We start from the raw sequence: 16883 nt of genomic DNA, 5'->3' as shown, positions 1-16883 counted from the left end.
GTATATGAGACTGCATGAAACTAGAGGTATTCATAAGTACCTTTATTTTTTCTAAAGAATAGCTTAAGGATAGCATACAAAATAATGACCAAAAAAAGATTCAAAAAGCTATCAAAACAATCTCCTGAAACAGATTTGACAGTTGGATGAACAATGCTTCAACTGGCGTTTTAACCTCGTTTTAACCTCGTTCCATCATTGCCCAGCAGCAGGACCGTCGGAGTTAATTGCTCCAGCCTATTCTTTGGCTCCTCGAGATGGCTCATCTGCAGTGTGTGGACTTGATATTTATGAAGGCTGGTGCCCCTGACTCGCGGTGCCTGTTGGATTGAGCTGAGGTGTCTAAAGAGGTTACTGTCTCCAGCTGTCCCTCCTGGTGCTCTGCTGCGGGGTGTCTGGCAGAAGAGCTGATGGTGGTGTCGGGCAAATTCAGAGGCTTGAGTTAATAATATGGCAGGCTGTGTACTGGGGCACTGGGCTGGACAGTGATTTGTTCTGAGAAATGGGACCTCTGGCAATGTGGTCATCTGGAGACAGAAATGTCTTCAGCTGCTGCAGCCAAATCATGGAGGAATCATGGAATCATGAATTGGAGCCTGTTGGCAGACTGCATTGTTTACTGTCCCAGTATTGATGGAGGTTTCCTGTGCTGAGCTCTTTCAGATGTATTTGTTTCCCCGTCAGCAGCTGCCCTGCTCAATTTTGAGGAAACAAAATCCTTGTTAGTATAGTAATAAATGTAGTGGCTTGAAAACAAGTTTGCAAGCTTTTGAATGGCCTTATTTAGAAAGTACTTCCATGTGTATCACAACTGATTGAGTTCCTTCCTACTTAATGGCGTAATCCTGGTAAGATGGTACTGCTGTGCCGACAACCTTGCAACTCATCGTGGCGGAGGGTTTCCTACCTCAAACCTGCTCCTTATACAGCTTCGGCTGAGGCTGCTGCCTTCCTTTCTGGAAATGTTTCCCAAGCTTGAATGGAGAAAGAAGGCAGCTGAGTATGTTTGGAGACTTAAAACCTCTTCCACCTTAGTATTTTGTAACATTGAGGCTGTGCTCCTGCTACTGTCAGAGCTGTTTGTAGCCTACTGTGTATCAGCCCAGTTGGGAGAAATGGCAGATCCTGGTTTTCAAATATAGATAGGTTACCCAAAATATTACGGCAGGGAGACTGATAATTTGGCTTTAATTTTAAATAGTGTTGTAAGAAACATTCTGTGTTTAACTGTTGGCATTTTTAGTTAATATTTCCCTGCTCCACCTTATTTAAAATGGTGTTTGTGGAAAAACTGAATCTAATCCTCACTAACTTGCATGGTAGTTGTTTGCAACGGCTTTGGCTCACTGTACTTCTGTGTATCTGGCATATAAACCCTGGGACTGCTGTCGTCTTCTCTTCAGCATGCAGAAGAGCATTGCCTAGCAGTAAAGTGGCTTTTTATCAATATGCTTTATGTTTGGTTGCTTGCAAAATTCAGTAGTTCCCTATAGGTTTTCTCATAATTCGTGCTAATTAAGCCAGGTTTCCCTGAATACGCGTATGAAAACAAACTTACGCAGTAGAACAGGATGTCTCTAGCTATAGAGTCTTACAGACAAAAGGCTGGAAGTCTGGTATGGCTTCCTGGGAGATTTTGGGTTGTATTTAGAGATTAGGTTCAGGGTCATTTCCCCTTACTTCCACCCCAAAGTAGAGGGGATCCTGGCTCTAAAAGTTGAGCTGTTGCAGGAAGCATAATTAATCTCTTGTAGCATAGTATATTCTCTCATTGGGTTTAAAAAAAGAATGACTCTGTTTTATCTAGCGATGACAAAGCATGAAAGTAGCTCTGTTGGTTTTGATTTCAGAGCTGTGAGATGGAACTAAGCCCACCAAACCTCCTCAATTCAGATTTAATATTCTCCTTTAAACAAGCTCTTTGTGGAATGAGAGTATCGCTAAGTGGTCTCTGTTAGAACTGATGGTATTTCATTACACTTAAAAGGACTTTTGTCAGCATGAAGTGGGCCTGGAACTAGGTCTAATGACATTACTTTGTCAACATGGTACCTTTTTATGCCTTTCTTCAAATGGAGCAAAATAAAACTCTAGGCTACTGTGGCTGCAAGAAAGAAGCTGAAAGTGTGACTGCAGCATGACTGGTGCAATAATGTCTTCCCAAGGGAAACCGGAGCTGAGGACTGTTCTTCTGTGCAGTGACTGTTCTTCTGTGCAGTGCAGGCTTTGAACTGTTATAACACCCTTCCCTGTCTGTTTTCCAGCTGGGGGGGGGGGGGGGGGGGAAGCTAATCAACACACAGAGCTGACTTCCTAGTGTTGTCTTTTTGTGCTTCAAACAGATTTGTTTAGGGGGAGCATATTCCCATCAGATGTTTGAAGCCTGGAAGAGGTGTGATGGCAGGGGGGAGGGTACCCAAGGTGCATTCAACAGCAGCTGGTGCTGCTGAACCTGGAGCTGGAATATCCCAAACAACTCCAAGGGATGGGATCAAACTGAAACAGCTTGGGGTCTTCTGTCCCACAGTTTTCATTAGACTTCCATTAGACTTTAATCTGATCCATTGAGAGGCCATAATTATAGCAGCCAAGACAACTTTACCTTGATTAGAGGACAAATCTGACAATTTTCTGGTAATCTGGGGGTCAAATCTAACCCAAATTAATGTGATTCTTAGGGATGATGTTTGCTCTCCGACAGGATTCATTTAAGTGGAGTCTCGTTTATACAATTAGTTTATCTATCCATATAGAAGTCTAGACAATCAAAGCGTTTTTCTTTAAGTAGTCCTTCCTGGGTAGCGATTGTAGCAACCTGTCTGGGATTGTGGTATGCTTGCTCAGTTTATATTTTGGAAAACATTTAGCAGCACAGGGGTTTGAATCAGGGAATATATTCAACCAGTAGTGGTCTATCCTTGTCCCTGTGGCACAGGTTAAGGACTTCAGAAGAGCAGCAGTGACCTTACGTAGGTGGTGCTTTGGAGTAAGGAGTAACTAATGCAACTGTTGCTTTATTAAAAAAAAAAATTATTTTCATCCACTCACAGCTTTAGCAAAACAGTCTTTTGATACTGAAAATTCATATGCTTTGTCTCGGTAGCCTTTGTTTTTTATATGTGACAAAATATAGACTTTGAGCTGATGGAGCACAAAATCCAAGTGCTGTAATAGCAGCTTCCTGAATATAGCTTTGTTTTTAAAAACTACAAATTAGTATGCTAGTGCATGCTTAGTGACACTAATTACTTTGCCTTAAAATATCAGTCTGCTGTAAAAAGTCTTGCAGGTATGTGATATTAATACCAATTTCTGTATTGGTCCCAGGTGCTGAACAGTCTGCAGTGGTGGTCATGGTGTTGGATTGTAACCTAAATTTCTAATCTTTGACTTCAATGCCTCAAAATGGGCATTGGAAATAGGCAAGCAGGCTATAAGACAGTGGGACTTGGGATTATTAGAAGTGACAGGAGGTCACTATCCCTCGGAGGCCAGGGAGCGGAAGCACAAAGTGAGAAAGACTTCAAGGAAATGTAAGTGAAGAGCAAAAGCTGCTGTTATCTCTCCTTCCTCCCACCAATTAAGCCCCCCAAAACTGATAACAGTATGTCCTTGTTGCAATTAAATATGGGGCCATGGCGTGATAGGAGTTGGGGTTAGAGGTATGGAAATAGATACAGCACTGTATTAGGTAGAAGTAGAATTGAAAGGCTTTGGTACATTCAGGGAGAAAAATATATATTCATATATAGTCCCATGAGAGGGACTGAGTTGATCTACTTTGTGGAAATGGCAACTCCTATGGTCACAGATCTTGTTACCAAGTCACAGCTGAGGCAGTTATGATTATAATAGGAATTGTAGAGTGTGTGTATGGAAGGGGGAGAGGAGCAGTTGGCTGCAGACCTTCAATTGTAACTAGCGATGCAGTTAAAGACAAATGCAGATAGATGGCAACCCCCCCTTCTCCTGATTTGAAGGAGTAGATATAGCAGGTACCCATTTTTCACAGAAACTTACTGGGGTAGGTGCCCCTCCAGTCTGACCCCCGAGGCATTTCAAACTGCAATTTCGAGTACAGTGTGAGCTGCCCCAGGGGTCAGTTTGAAGGGCACCTAGCCCCATGCTATCCCTGCAGGAAGACCACAGAGCATGCGAACCTGGTCACTGCCTGTAGAGTTGTCTTCTTGTGGCCTCCCAGCATCCACAATAATTACATCGGGGATACTAAAGGGTATATCTATATTTCTGTTAATATCTGGTATGGACCAGTTCATGGATTACTGTTGTCAGGTTCACTTTGCCGCTGTCATGTCTTGCAGGAGTAAGTACCTGGAATGTGTGTGTGTGTTTTTTAAAGTGTGACTGGGAGGGGGGAAACTCTCATCTGTCCCAAATCAATCTTCTGGTGAGTGCCTCCTAGTTCTAGTGTGGAGTGATTTGTTGAACACCAGTCTTGCTGTTGCCTTGTTCGTAGCCCTTATGGTAAGGCAGCTGCTCCATTCCTTTAATCAATTTAGTTGCCCATCTGTATGCATTCTCTAACTCCAGTGTGTCCTCCTGGAGTGTGGAGAACAACTGCGTGCACCATCAGGATGTGAATATAGCAAGGCTTTATACAATGGCAGAACTGGTAAATACTCATGCTTTACTGTTTCCCCACTGATCTACCCTCAACACCAAGCCAAGCTTCCAGACATGTTTCAGAAGCAATTTATTTCATAATTCCATTTGTTAGCTACAAGTGCTCTCCAAGGTCGCAGGTTTTAGCATTAAATAAAGCAATTGATTTATAATCTCACAGACTGGGAATAAAGATAAGCAGCAGAGCAACCAGAACCCTTGAGAATGTGTCTACTTTCTAGCAGCTCTCAGTGGTATTTCCATAGGACACTGGTCATTAACTTCTTATGAAAAAGAAAACAGTGACTTGGGAACTAGAGATGTGTCTTCTATTTTCCCTAGAACAAAACAATCAGTTCCTTTCAATTTGATTTTTATATGTAAATTCTGTTGCACATTTATAAATATTTTTCAAATATCCAGGAGTTTTTGTGTCCCCAAAAGATTCCTTATAAAAATTCAGCTAGTCTTTATTGGTCAGAAAATGTGGAGTTTAAAAGTAGGTTAAAAAAAAAAAAAAGGAACAATTGCCGATTGTTTCTAACATGCGCATCTTTGAGGAGCAAGGACCACTGCTAGTCCAAAAGGGAACTTTACTGGATGTTCAAATGATCTAAAATATGGCTTACCTCCAGTGCTTCCTTAAAAAAATGAAAATATCTGAACTGGTCTCCCATCTCTAGAGGATGTTGCTTCATGCTAGGACTGAGGTAGGTTTGTAGCACACAGAGACAGTTGGTGCTCCATCTGCCCTCTGAGATGGTGAAAACATTCATTGTCAGTCCCATGTTAAGTCTACTAAAACAGTGCTACCAAAACACATTGCTCTTATTTTAGCAGGATGTTAATAGCCATTGCACGCACGTTTTATGTGCTGCTTTGGCTTGCTGGTGGCTCCGTGCCTCTCGCCACATGTGAAGTGGGTGCTGTTGTCTAGCTGGTTTATCTCTTGTCTTGATGGCCTTTTTGACAAAAAGGATGAAGTATTTCCTATTACTCTATTGCATGTGCTCATTGTGCTAATGACTAACTCACTTTGACTGTAGAAATGTATCACCTGCAAACCAGAATGTTGTTTTTCTTCAGAGCTGGCCCTGTTGTGTCTTTTGACAAAATAAAACTAAGTTCTCTTGCAAATTTTCATATAGACAAGCTTGTGCATAAGCAAGTGCTTACATTGAAACAAATACTTCAAGCAGTAAGTGACAGGAATACCACTGAGCTAGTTAAATGCAAATAAGCCTTGCTTAATACTAAATGCATTTAGAAGACTTGTAGGAAAAAGCATGAAAATAACTGTTGCTATGCAAGTGAGCTGTTTGTCCTAATCCTGATTAGTCCAGGGGGAAGCAGAGCTTTGCAAATATTGGGAATAGTTTTATAATAATCCACTTGATTAGCTACTTAGATTGTTCATATTTTTCTTTGTAAATAGCTTACTAAAAGCCAACTGGCAGAAAGTGAGAACGCTTGTTTTACCAGGACTGTGTATAGACGATGGAGGCCAAGGTGCAAGTGTGCGTTGGCTTGCTGTGTTGGGTTTGCCCAACACACAAGCCAACAAAACATCTGTACATCTTACAGCCAACAAACATCTGTACAGATGATGGTTTATTTCTGCATCCGTTTTCTCCCTGCAGTGTCTTTGCTGTTTGAAGGTTACAGGTCTGACAATCAATTTCATTGGTTGATGCTTTTTATCAGTTTTTTTAATGGTGTGTTAACTTTTATAGATGTATTGAAATACTCATTTGTTACGTCTACAGCATGTCTCTATTTAAAAAAAAAAAAAAATTAATGCTAGAGAAGCAAACCCACCCCAGGTGAGAGGTTCTATTCTGTTCTAATAACTTGGCTTTTTACCAGACATTGTAATACATAACTTTTTTTTTCTTCAGCAGCAGAACGCTAAGGGTATAAATTGAATCCAAGTAGATGAATCGCTGCCATCAGTTTAGTTGCACTTTACCTGAATCCACAGGGCAGTGAGCAGGAGCTGAGACAGCGGTTCAATTAAGATTATGGTACAAGTAAATCCATTGTATCATTATAGAGGCTTTCGATTTATAAAATTCTTCCACAGAATAGGGTGAGCTAACAAGACAAGGCAGGCCTGAATGGTGCTTTTGTCCTGTTTGTATAAAAAGTGATTAGACTAGGGTAGATCTGGGGCTGGGGGAGAGCAGTCTAGCTGCTTAGATGACTTCTTTCCCTCTCCCATTTTATTTAAATAGATGCATGCTTACTTGCTTCATTCCCCAACCATAAGCATGTTCCTTTTCTTTGCCTTTTGGAGGCTTGTGATTTTGCAGGCTTGACCCAACTGGCTTGTTTCTCCTCTAGCAAGCAAGCAGTCATGAGTGGGACCATCTCCTGCCACTGCTTTGGAGAATTTTAGGTGCCTGAGTTACAAGGCCAAGCTGCAAGCTGTTTCATTGAATTATTTTATACTGTCAAACTGCATATCAATGATCCTTTCTCTTTTTTAGTTTAAAAATAACTTGATGATATCTCCTTTACAGGGATTTAAACTCTGGCATTTAAATTTATCTTCCCTTGAAAGCATTGCAGTGCCTTCAACTTCTCAGCTATGTTGAGGGGTAGAAAACTCTAGCTGTTACAGCTATGGGGACAGCCTAAAGAGCCCTCTCTCTTCTTGTAATTGGTTTAATGCTTTCTAATTGTAGAAAGGTACCTTAAATACTCCTGCTCTCAGGATTTTTCAAGCTATGTGAACGTGAAACCTGATCAGTGTAAACTCAGTTTTCTCTGCTGCCATTCAGGACTTGCTGCCTGGTTCACAAGTGCTGCGGCTTTTAAAAAAAGGGATAGGGACAGCAGAGATTGAAATGAATTACCGAGTGGAAGAACCCCAAAAGAGACCTCCCAAAGTGGTAGATTGCTTGCTTAGTCAAGAGATTTGAGGAGAGCTGGTTACTGACCATACCAACCTGGAGACTTGGGGCAAATGCTACCCCCCAAGCCCTTTCTGGGAGGAGTAGCAAACTTTTTGTCTCGCTGAAGCTGATGCTCCTGAAAGAAGGTATATGTGCACATTCACCGTGCCCTGCCTGCAGTGACATGGGCTGCAGGCAGGCAGGAGCTCCTTCGAGGAAGCAGGCTTACTTCCCTGGTTACTAAGAGTCTGATAGTTTTCTCTCAAGCCCTTCCAAGCTGCAAAGGTAGCAATGACATTAGCTGTTTATAACCTGCTGCTTGCCTTTGCCTCAGATGTATTTCATGTACAACCTCAGGCTTTTCTCATTTGCAGCTTAGCTTTGTTATAAGGTGACTGCTTTTACTTCTGACTTCAATGATATCTATTACAAACTTGCCCTGTAGTACAAGAAAAAAGGTGCCTCAGTTTCCATGAGCAACCCTAAGTGGAAGTCATAGCGTGCATGGTTTTTACAGTACTGATGATATATATTTCGACCCTCTGTTGTTACTCAGGGAATTTAGAAGGTGTTTTTCCACAAATACTGGTTTGCTCTGCATCAACACTTAAAGTTCACCAAGCTGCTGTATATAAGGAACTAAGGGATGCAGCAGAGAAATCACTGGGCAGTCATCCCGTAGCACGTTGATTGTAGAGCATACAGCTGAATGTTAAGCCCGTTTCCAGGGTGAGCTGTCAGCTTTGACATTTGGGTACCGCACAATGTAGATGGTGTAGCTGAACTGGAAAACCTCTAGAGCATCTGAACAAAGATCCTGGCTGCAGGAGGGAGATTATGCTACCACAAAGAGTCTGTTTCAGTAAATGGAGTTGTGGGTGTGTTTGGAGGGGATTAGAAAATGGTGCCTGAGAGCAAGAACTCCATGCTGTTGGTGTGTGTGCCAGACCTGACCAAGGTGTTCTGAATAGGGTATTTGCTAACTGCAAATTGTGATTCTCAGCTCTGCCATACCAAGATGTTTAGGTGGTAAAATACCCTGCTGGTAAGTACATGTGTTATGTTACACAGTTCTCAACCTATGCTTTTGTTCCTCAGTATTGAGTTCGACCGAGACTGTGACTACTTTGCCATTGCTGGGGTGACAAAGAAGATTAAAGTCTATGAGTATGGTACAGTCATTCAGGATGCGGTGGATATTCACTACCCTGAGAATGAAATGACCTGTAATTCCAAAATCAGGTAGGTGTTGACTTTGCATTTGAACTCGGAGGGCCTTTTCCATTTGCTTGTTTGTGTGCAGTAACTGTTTTGCTTTCTTTATCCATTGTGGGAATGGGAGGGGAAAGGAGGAAAGCAGGAGCTGATGGAGAAGCTTGCTTTGAACTCTGGGTGGGATCAGGTGGCACAAGCACTGTTACTTGTGTATGCCGAGCTCATCCAAGGTAATAGCAGGCCCACATATCTGGAGGAGAAAGGGACGTAGGGTAGTGAACTGCTTTTGCCTTCCTTGCAAACGCTGTTGGATACCTACTCAGTTAAAAGGAGAGTAAAAGCAGAGTAGTAGATATGCTCCAGGTAAAGTCTTAGCTTGTCTCAAGGTAACTTCTGTGCTCAGTTCTTCACAATAGCCACCAATTCCTTCATGCTGTCTTCTCTTCATCAACCAGATCCTTTCCATTCTGCTGAGAGGCTGCTAGTCCTCAGGAAATATGCCTCATTTGTACCTTCTGCCTATGGATTTTGTCTGCCTGAAGTACTGTTCTGCTGGGCTTCATAATATCAAGCTCTTGGGAAAAGGCCTTGCTTGATTTTTGCTTCTGTGCTGCTATCACTACTGTCGACCTATTTTTTTATCTTTTTAGATGACTTAAACCAAAGAAATATAGACCACCATGTCAGAACTTCAATTGAAAGAATCCGGCTAACATAACTTGAAAATCCTAATTCAAAAATTGTTACAGCTCAAAAGTAAATAATACAGGCAATCAAACCAATTCAGTATTATAATACAAGTCTCCAGCATCTCTGTTGAACTCATTTGGTTTTATTTGGTACTCTACATTTTAAAAACAGTAAAGCGCCCACAAAAGTGTAAGTAATAAATTTATATAACAGTCCAGCTTCCATGAAAACAAAATGTTGTGCAACAAGCTTAATAATGTTTGCAAGCCTACTTGATAATGTAAAAGTTACACTTAGTTTTGTAGTTGATAACATTTCTTAAGATAGATCAATCACTCCTGTATCACTCATGCTGATTGTTCTCAGGAATTGTGTAACACTATTTTATGAAGGAAAAGATGTAAATGCAACTGACCCTAGGACTGGCTTTCAAGATGGGTTAAAACAGTCTGGGAGGGATTTGTATTGATAAGCCATACTGATTATGGAGCTTGTGTTTTGCTGGACTTGTGAAACGTTGAGCATTTTTGCCTGAGTCATAGCAGAGTTCACACTGTTCAGCTTCATTATTCTGGGGAGAAGAGCAGAATAATAGGAGAACCATCTAGCAGTTGATTAATACCTTTTGCCTTAATTAGAAGGGGAAAAGCAATGTGTGTTTGGTATTTCTTGGTCTGTCTGAGGCAACTTCCAAACTTGCTACTTCAAATTTGACAGGGATCTACCCTGATGATCCTGCCAGGCATTAGGAAGTTGTTTGTTCTCCCTTCTCTGGCAGCTGCCAGTGAGGAGAGCCACAATAATGCCTTCAGTGATGTTACTCTTGTCAGCTTTGTGCTCCAGACAAGATACTGCTTGCATTTAGGATTTCTTCTTTCTCAGGTTTCATGCATATATACATTATATATGCATATATATATATGGTGATGCTAAATACATTGTTCTCTGACACTGTGCCTCAGCAGAGGTGGACAGGATCCTCTTCTTTCATTTCCTTGCCCTAGTTTCTCTCATTCCTCTGAAGAAATGCATTTCTTTTCTCCCATTGGCACTTCCACATTATATCAGCCTTCCTTCAGCATGTAGATGCTTTTGGTTTTGACAAATAAAGTTAGGCTGTCAGTCAAATGCATCCTTGCCGTATCCATTAGCTGTGCTGCCAGTCACTGGTGCTGGGGCTCGCTGGCACAGTGTCGAGCAGCATAATAACTTCTGTTCTGAAGTGGTGTAGCTTGAGGGAGAAGTTATATATGAAGGCTGTAATTTCATTATGGAATATTGCAATATGCTGCAAATATGCCCATATTATAATAAAAAAATAAACAAGTGGAGCCTGCTTTTTGTAAAGCCTTGGCTTAAAGCTCTTGATCTTAATTTGGGTGGAGGTGCAGCTTCTTTCAGAGGCTTACTTTACCTGCTAGTGCCCTTTCTGATACCAAAGACAAACTATTTCTGCTGTGGCACATGGGTGGTACCTCTCTTCCCAGTAGAGATGCAGGGGTCTGTGTACAGACGGGATTTGGTGACATGTCTCTTCTGCTGAAGCTGGCATGTGACACTGGCACAGCTTATAATGTCCCTTCCGTCCTCGGGCGGCACCAGAACTGTCTGTCAGCAGGCACTTTGGCTTTCCAGAGACATGTCATGGGACGATCACCCTAAATTGGTCCTGGTTAACCTTATTCAGAGTGATGATGCCGGAACATAAATTGTTAGTGGTTATTCGAGTGACTCAGCTTTCGGAGGAGCAGCAGCTCTGATGGACTTTTATAAAAGCAGACAGGTGACAGCATTTGTGAGGACTCATGTCTGGCCAAGAGCAAGTCTGCTGGCCTGGAGCAGCTGTGGGAAGGGAAGCCCTTGCCTGGGATGGGGCTGGCATCAGCCCAGCCCTGCTCTGCCATGTGCCAGCTGGGTGCCTGCTGAAAGGTTGAGCTTCATGCCAGCAGTAATTGATTGTAGGCTTTTCTGGAGCAGAGCCCTGGTACCAGCTGTAGCTGAGTCTTTCTTCCTCTTTTCCAACCCCCTTTTTTTACACCCACCTGCTTCTTACATACATTCTTTTTTCATCTGCTGAGCTTTCTCATCCCTATTTTTAAGAATGGGGAGGAAGTCGGTGTGTCGGGTTTCTGGTAAATGTGCATCGCATCCCCCGGGAACAACAGTGGCATAAGCTTCCAGGAAAAACACAAGATGACACATAAATCCTCATAAAAATCCCATTTACAGATTCATAGCTTCAGTACAAGAAACAAATCCTGGCATTGTGTAGTAGCTATAAACAGCACCCTGTGAGCTAATTATGACTTGCTGTGTCCCTAGCTATGGCAGACAGTCTGCAGCTCCCCCCGTGCAGGAGGAGATGGGAAAGGACGAGAAGAGGATGAATGGCTAGCAGCGAGCCACAGCTCTTCTCTGATTTATTCAAGAGGCAGATTTGTTGTTTTGCCATAGGTTGCAGGGGGAGAAAAATAAGGAGGTCTAGCGTTCAGGTAAAAGAAATTGGCTTTGGGCCTCGTTAATCTACAATAGGTGATGTGAAAGTGTGGTTAGGTAAACATGCTTTTGAAATCCATGTTTAGTATTCTGCATGCTCACCACTGTGTTTGCAGCATCTGTACGTCAGTGATAGATGTTACCACAAACCTCCAAAATCAGCTGCATCTGTTTAGTCAACTGCAGTAAAAGCAAAGCATCAGTAGGGTTTTTTTTAGGAGACTGCTAGTATTTTATTGTTTTCATTTTTTGGTGTCAATAAATCAAATGCATGATTGCTCTATCGTAATAGCAGTTCATGGGCCTATTGCTGTCAGTTTTTAAAATGCAGGCAGTTCTCACTATGAAGTTTAAATTAAGCAAAAACTTGCTGTATGGTGTTTTTCATCGTAGAGTCTTTGCTATTTGGAGAGGTATGAACTCTCTCTATCCTGAAAAACCTCATGACTGGTTGTGTTGGATTGCCCATATGTCCAATACAGAAAACGTTCCACACTAAACAGGTTATAAAGAAGTGTACCTTCAACTTTTATTAATTCCAGTTTTCAGAGTAACTGCTTCACTTTGCAAGAAGATTAAGTTTTTCTTTAAAAGTATTTGTCTCTTAACCCTACTAGAGGTTTTCTTTGGATTTATTAGAAAAAAGTTTTTTTTAAAACATTCATGATGGTAATGTAATTCTTATGTGTCTGAAGTATTTGGTTAGTGTTGTTATTCACGTGGATGTTTCTTGCAGTAATAGATCACTCCCTTAAAAACATTTCAGTCCTAAAACTACTGAGCATTGGTTGGCTCATGGTAATAGACTGGGTCTGAAGCACTTGGCACTCAGAAGCAGGTCAGACCACAGCAGTTTGTGCCTTATTAAAAGCTTTAACTCTGTTTAACTCTCACTGCCAGAGGGGCGGTTGACACTGGGTAACTTGATCCTCAATTTGAGACATTTCAGCTATAAAAATACTGGCTCATGAAAGAAACATCACTGTGACTGACAGTGCTAACGGAGCTGGCCCGCTTGTGTCTTTGAATAAAATGAAGGATGCACATAAATCTTTACGGGGTCAGGATTTCTATGTGTCCGGATCAGATGCTGAGGTTAGGAGAGTGTTTCAGAGGTTGGTGATTAGCTTTCAACTAGAGTTTCTCCAGGCTAATCTCCTAGGAAGGAAAGCTATCACAACTTATGGCAAGATAAACCTCTAGGGTATAACTGTTGTCCTGTTTCTAGATTAAAAAACAAAGCAAAAACTGAAAAAAATATAGCTACTAGTATTTAAAATAAGATGGCCTCACACAACTCCTTTTAATCCAGCACTGAATTATGCATTATCTCAGCCTTAGGTAGCTATTTTTTGTATCATACCTCGTAGCTTCCACATTTCAGTTTCTCCCTGGGTGTGACTGCAGGCCATCTAAAGGTTGTCTACAAAAGGTTATTTTTATGTACTTGTGGGGTTTCGATGCTTAACCTGTTTGAGGACTGTGTAAGCTGCATTTTTAGTCTGTCTTACCTTAGCGCTTTCCTTTCCCCTTCTCCAGCTTGCTCCCCCATGCATTTTTGGGTCTGTTACTCAATTTGTTACCCATGATAACATCTCAAGGGAACCTAGAAAAGTAGATTTCTTTGAAGTTTCAATAAAGTTGCCTGTGTTGGGCATGGAAGAAAGATCAGTGCTTCCCTTGAGGGGAGCATGGCAGTAGCTTCTCAACCCTTTGTAGGTCCCAGGGAAGCCACATGGAAGAGAAACATCGTAATGTCCCAGCTCCAGGACCACCTTCTTTCAGGTCTGTGTCATCGCAGATGCCAAAGAATACAACCAAAGGACAGTCAGCCCTTGGTAAAAAGCATCCTTTACCTGGAGAGGGAGCTCCCCTCCACCTGATCCAACCCTGAATTGAGCTCTACAAAGGTTACTTTTGAGGATTTAAGTTACAAAGAAGCTCAGGTATTGCAATGTCAAGGAGAAAACTCTAGTTTCAGACTTTGTAAAGAGAGTTGGGTGGTGATGAGGGGAGAATTAAGGCAGAGCTGAACAGGATTGGTTTTGTCTTATTATGATCCTTTAATCATATTCCTTAAAAATGAAAGATTTATGGTGTGTGTGACTTAAAAGGTGTTAATTGAACCACTTAGTGGCTGCAAATCCCAAAACATTTTTCACCTGTCAGTTCCTGTTTTCCCCTCTGTTGAGCTACAAATGCTTTCCAGGTGAGTGTTAACCCCTTGTTAACACCATCACACTTCAGTAGGACAGAATGCTTAGCTTGATCTTTGTTGTGCCAGACCTAATGGACATGCTTTTGGGCACAGAAGTCCTTGATTTTTTCTCCATCTATATTGATTGATCCTATTAAAATATTACCTCTACCTACAAACCTGATATAAGAAATAGCCTTAGATCTATCACATCTCAAGCAGCACTGTTAAACTTTGTCCTTTATATTTTTCTGCCTACTTAGTAATTTGTAATTTTCATCATCTGTGGTGATTTCTCTTTTGACAAGATACAGTTATGTGATTATCCTATTCACAGTTCAGCTTGCAGTGCCCAGCTCTCTTCTGCTGGTCAGATGTTGATCTCTTGCTCCCCTAGCACATAGCATCTATCCTCTAACAAGCCAGGGTGGCACCAGCATGTCTACCTTTCTCTAGGACCCTCTCCACCTGCTGATGCTGCCCAACGTACTCTCAAAGCTGTCCAGATAGAAGACTGTCTTCTCTGAGATTTGGCCTGGGGCTGTATTCTTCCTGCTTTTGTGTGATGGCTAAACTTGCAGATTATATTTTTTCTTAAACTGCTTGAAGCCCTGACTTGAGTTGGAGATAAGATGGCAGGGGGAACAGGTTTGAACTGATAAATGTCTAGTGCAGTGTCTAGCCCCCTGCCATTAGTTGGAGACTGCTCCCAGCCCAGCGCCTTGCTGTGTTGTAGCTCTAGGGCTCTGAACTGCTTTTGCTTCCATCAGTGACTGACTGCTCTGCCTGGAAACAAGACTCCAGACGTCAGACATGGTTATCTCTGGACTGCTGCAACCGTAACCTCAGTCCTGGTGGGTAGTGCCTGCCAGCTTCATTTGGTCCTCAGGGAGCCACTTAAGCCTCTCTGAATGAGGCTTGTAGTAAATCATAGACCCGCTTTTCTGTGGGTACCTGAAGGTAGTAGAGCTGGTGTAATGATAGCTCCTTGATGATACATTTGTGGACAGTCTTTGTACTTACAAGGGTTGAGAACACTAACATTTTCTAATTAATGACATATCGTGGAAGAGGTGAAATCAGGGAAAGCATTGCCTGAGCGGTATCACCTCAACCATCCTCTTAGCAGCTGGTGGTTAAAGATAATTACTTATATTGGGTAAATAAAACTTTTTATGTTTCTGAATGCAAAGTTTTAAAACCAAGGGATGCTGTTATATGAAGGAAATGTGCAAGTGTGTGAACAGACTATAGGTAGATAGAGGTGCGCACAGGGAGTAATGTTTGACAGGTTGAAAACAGTGTTGTCTATGTCATCATTCTGTATTGGCCCTTCAAAAGAAAGCTCCCAGTGATCTGCTGGGGAAGGTGTGTCCTGAAGGTTTTCTCCAAGCATTATGCAGTGGTGTGAGGCTTGCAGAAAGCTGCTACTGTTGGATGACTTTGTCTCATTTCTGTAAGTTACAGATTAACTTGTGCAGACAGAGGAAGTCAGAGCTGGAAGTCTTTTGGATCACTCAGTGAAGTTTCCTGCTGATGCAAACATCCATAGCATGTTGTTCCTTTCATGTATTTCTTCAGATTTGTTCTAAAAACCACTTGAGTTTCTTGCTTCCTATTATTTTGCTGCTCCAGAACCTCAAATAAGTTTGTTGATTCCATGCAGCTAAATAGCAGTGAGCTATGATTAGTAGTTGGTGTGCATAGTCCCCCTGTAGTTACGAAACTCACACCCCAGTAAGTGAAGTTTGACCATACTCAGGAGTAGAACACCAGTGCTGCTTTAACAGTGTTTATATACTTTAACTATGTTAAAAAGGAAAAGGAATTTTTTTTTCCCCTTCTGTGTGTAAATGCTGTATTCCTAAGGAAAACAGTCTGCATGTATATAGTGGAACCAAGAATTTGCCAAGGTATAATACTCCTAAATCAGCCATGTATCTACATCATATTTCAATGTGTAGCTGCACTGACCGAAGCAGTACTAAAAAGTTACAGAATCATGGACTTCTAGTTTATATTGTTGGTTAAAACTTGGCCCCAAGGCTGCCATAATCTAGTTAACTGTGTCAGAGCTGTTTGACCTGCACGAATTGGGTCTGTCAGTTCAGCTTCTGCTACATGCATCACAGTTGATACCAACTGGCGTGCTTTTGTGCCAGATGGTCCAAAAATTGGTGAACAAGTATTACAAATTTTCTTATCTCTGTCACATTTTTCGGGAGTCAGAGTGGAGGCATAGTGCCAGAATGTTATGAATGTGACTTGGCAGTGTCACTGCTCTTGTTTTGTCTGCTGATGGTCAGAGTTTGTTGGTGGAATTGTCATTTAGTTTTGCATGGCCACTTAATTCAGTTTAAAATATAAACCCATGCGACATATATTGCAAGTCTCAATCAGAAACGTCTCCTAAACTTCCCATAGCAAACAAACCACTGTTTCCTTCTGGATAGGAAGGACAATCTTTCCTTATATACAGAAAGCTGCAAATAGTTTCTCAGAAGTAAAACTTTCATTTGCACATAGGTACAGCTGTAGAACATTATGTATCTGCCAGGGGAGAGGTTGATTTACCATCCATGCAGCTATGTGTTTTACATATATAGCTTCTGTTAGATAAGTAGTTATCTTTATGGTAATAATAATAGTAGTAGCTTTTGGCAAGAGGCTAAGAAGTCAAACCCTGAGCTCTCTGAGAATTTGTGTGGAATTCAAATAGCAAAACAATTGCAGTATTAGAGATGAATACATTTTTAAAAAATCCC

General features: G+C 41.7%; 1 protein-coding gene across 4 annotated transcripts in view; it reads left to right on the top strand.

Annotated features, from left to right (window-relative positions):
- The window catches only part of COP1 (COP1 E3 ubiquitin ligase), a 131842-nt gene that overhangs the window by 48218 nt on the left and 66741 nt on the right, over positions 1-16883 (top strand). For all 4 annotated transcript variants that reach the window (XR_012776504.1, XM_075507895.1, XM_075507894.1 and 1 more), the window contains exon 12: positions 8619-8762. Coding sequence is in view for 3 of the 4 variants with exons in the window: in XM_075507895.1 (XP_075364010.1) it covers positions 8619-8762 (144 nt within the window). In the remaining variant the exon portion in view is untranslated. The remainder of the gene's footprint in view (positions 1-8618; positions 8763-16883) is intronic.

Source organism: Mycteria americana, chromosome 7 (genome assembly GCF_035582795.1).
Source record: "Mycteria americana isolate JAX WOST 10 ecotype Jacksonville Zoo and Gardens chromosome 7, USCA_MyAme_1.0, whole genome shotgun sequence".
In the NCBI taxonomy this organism is placed as follows: domain Eukaryota; kingdom Metazoa; phylum Chordata; class Aves; order Ciconiiformes; family Ciconiidae; genus Mycteria; species Mycteria americana.
The sequence above is the reverse complement of the archived record's forward strand: the minus strand, read 5'-3'. Positions and strand labels throughout refer to the sequence as shown.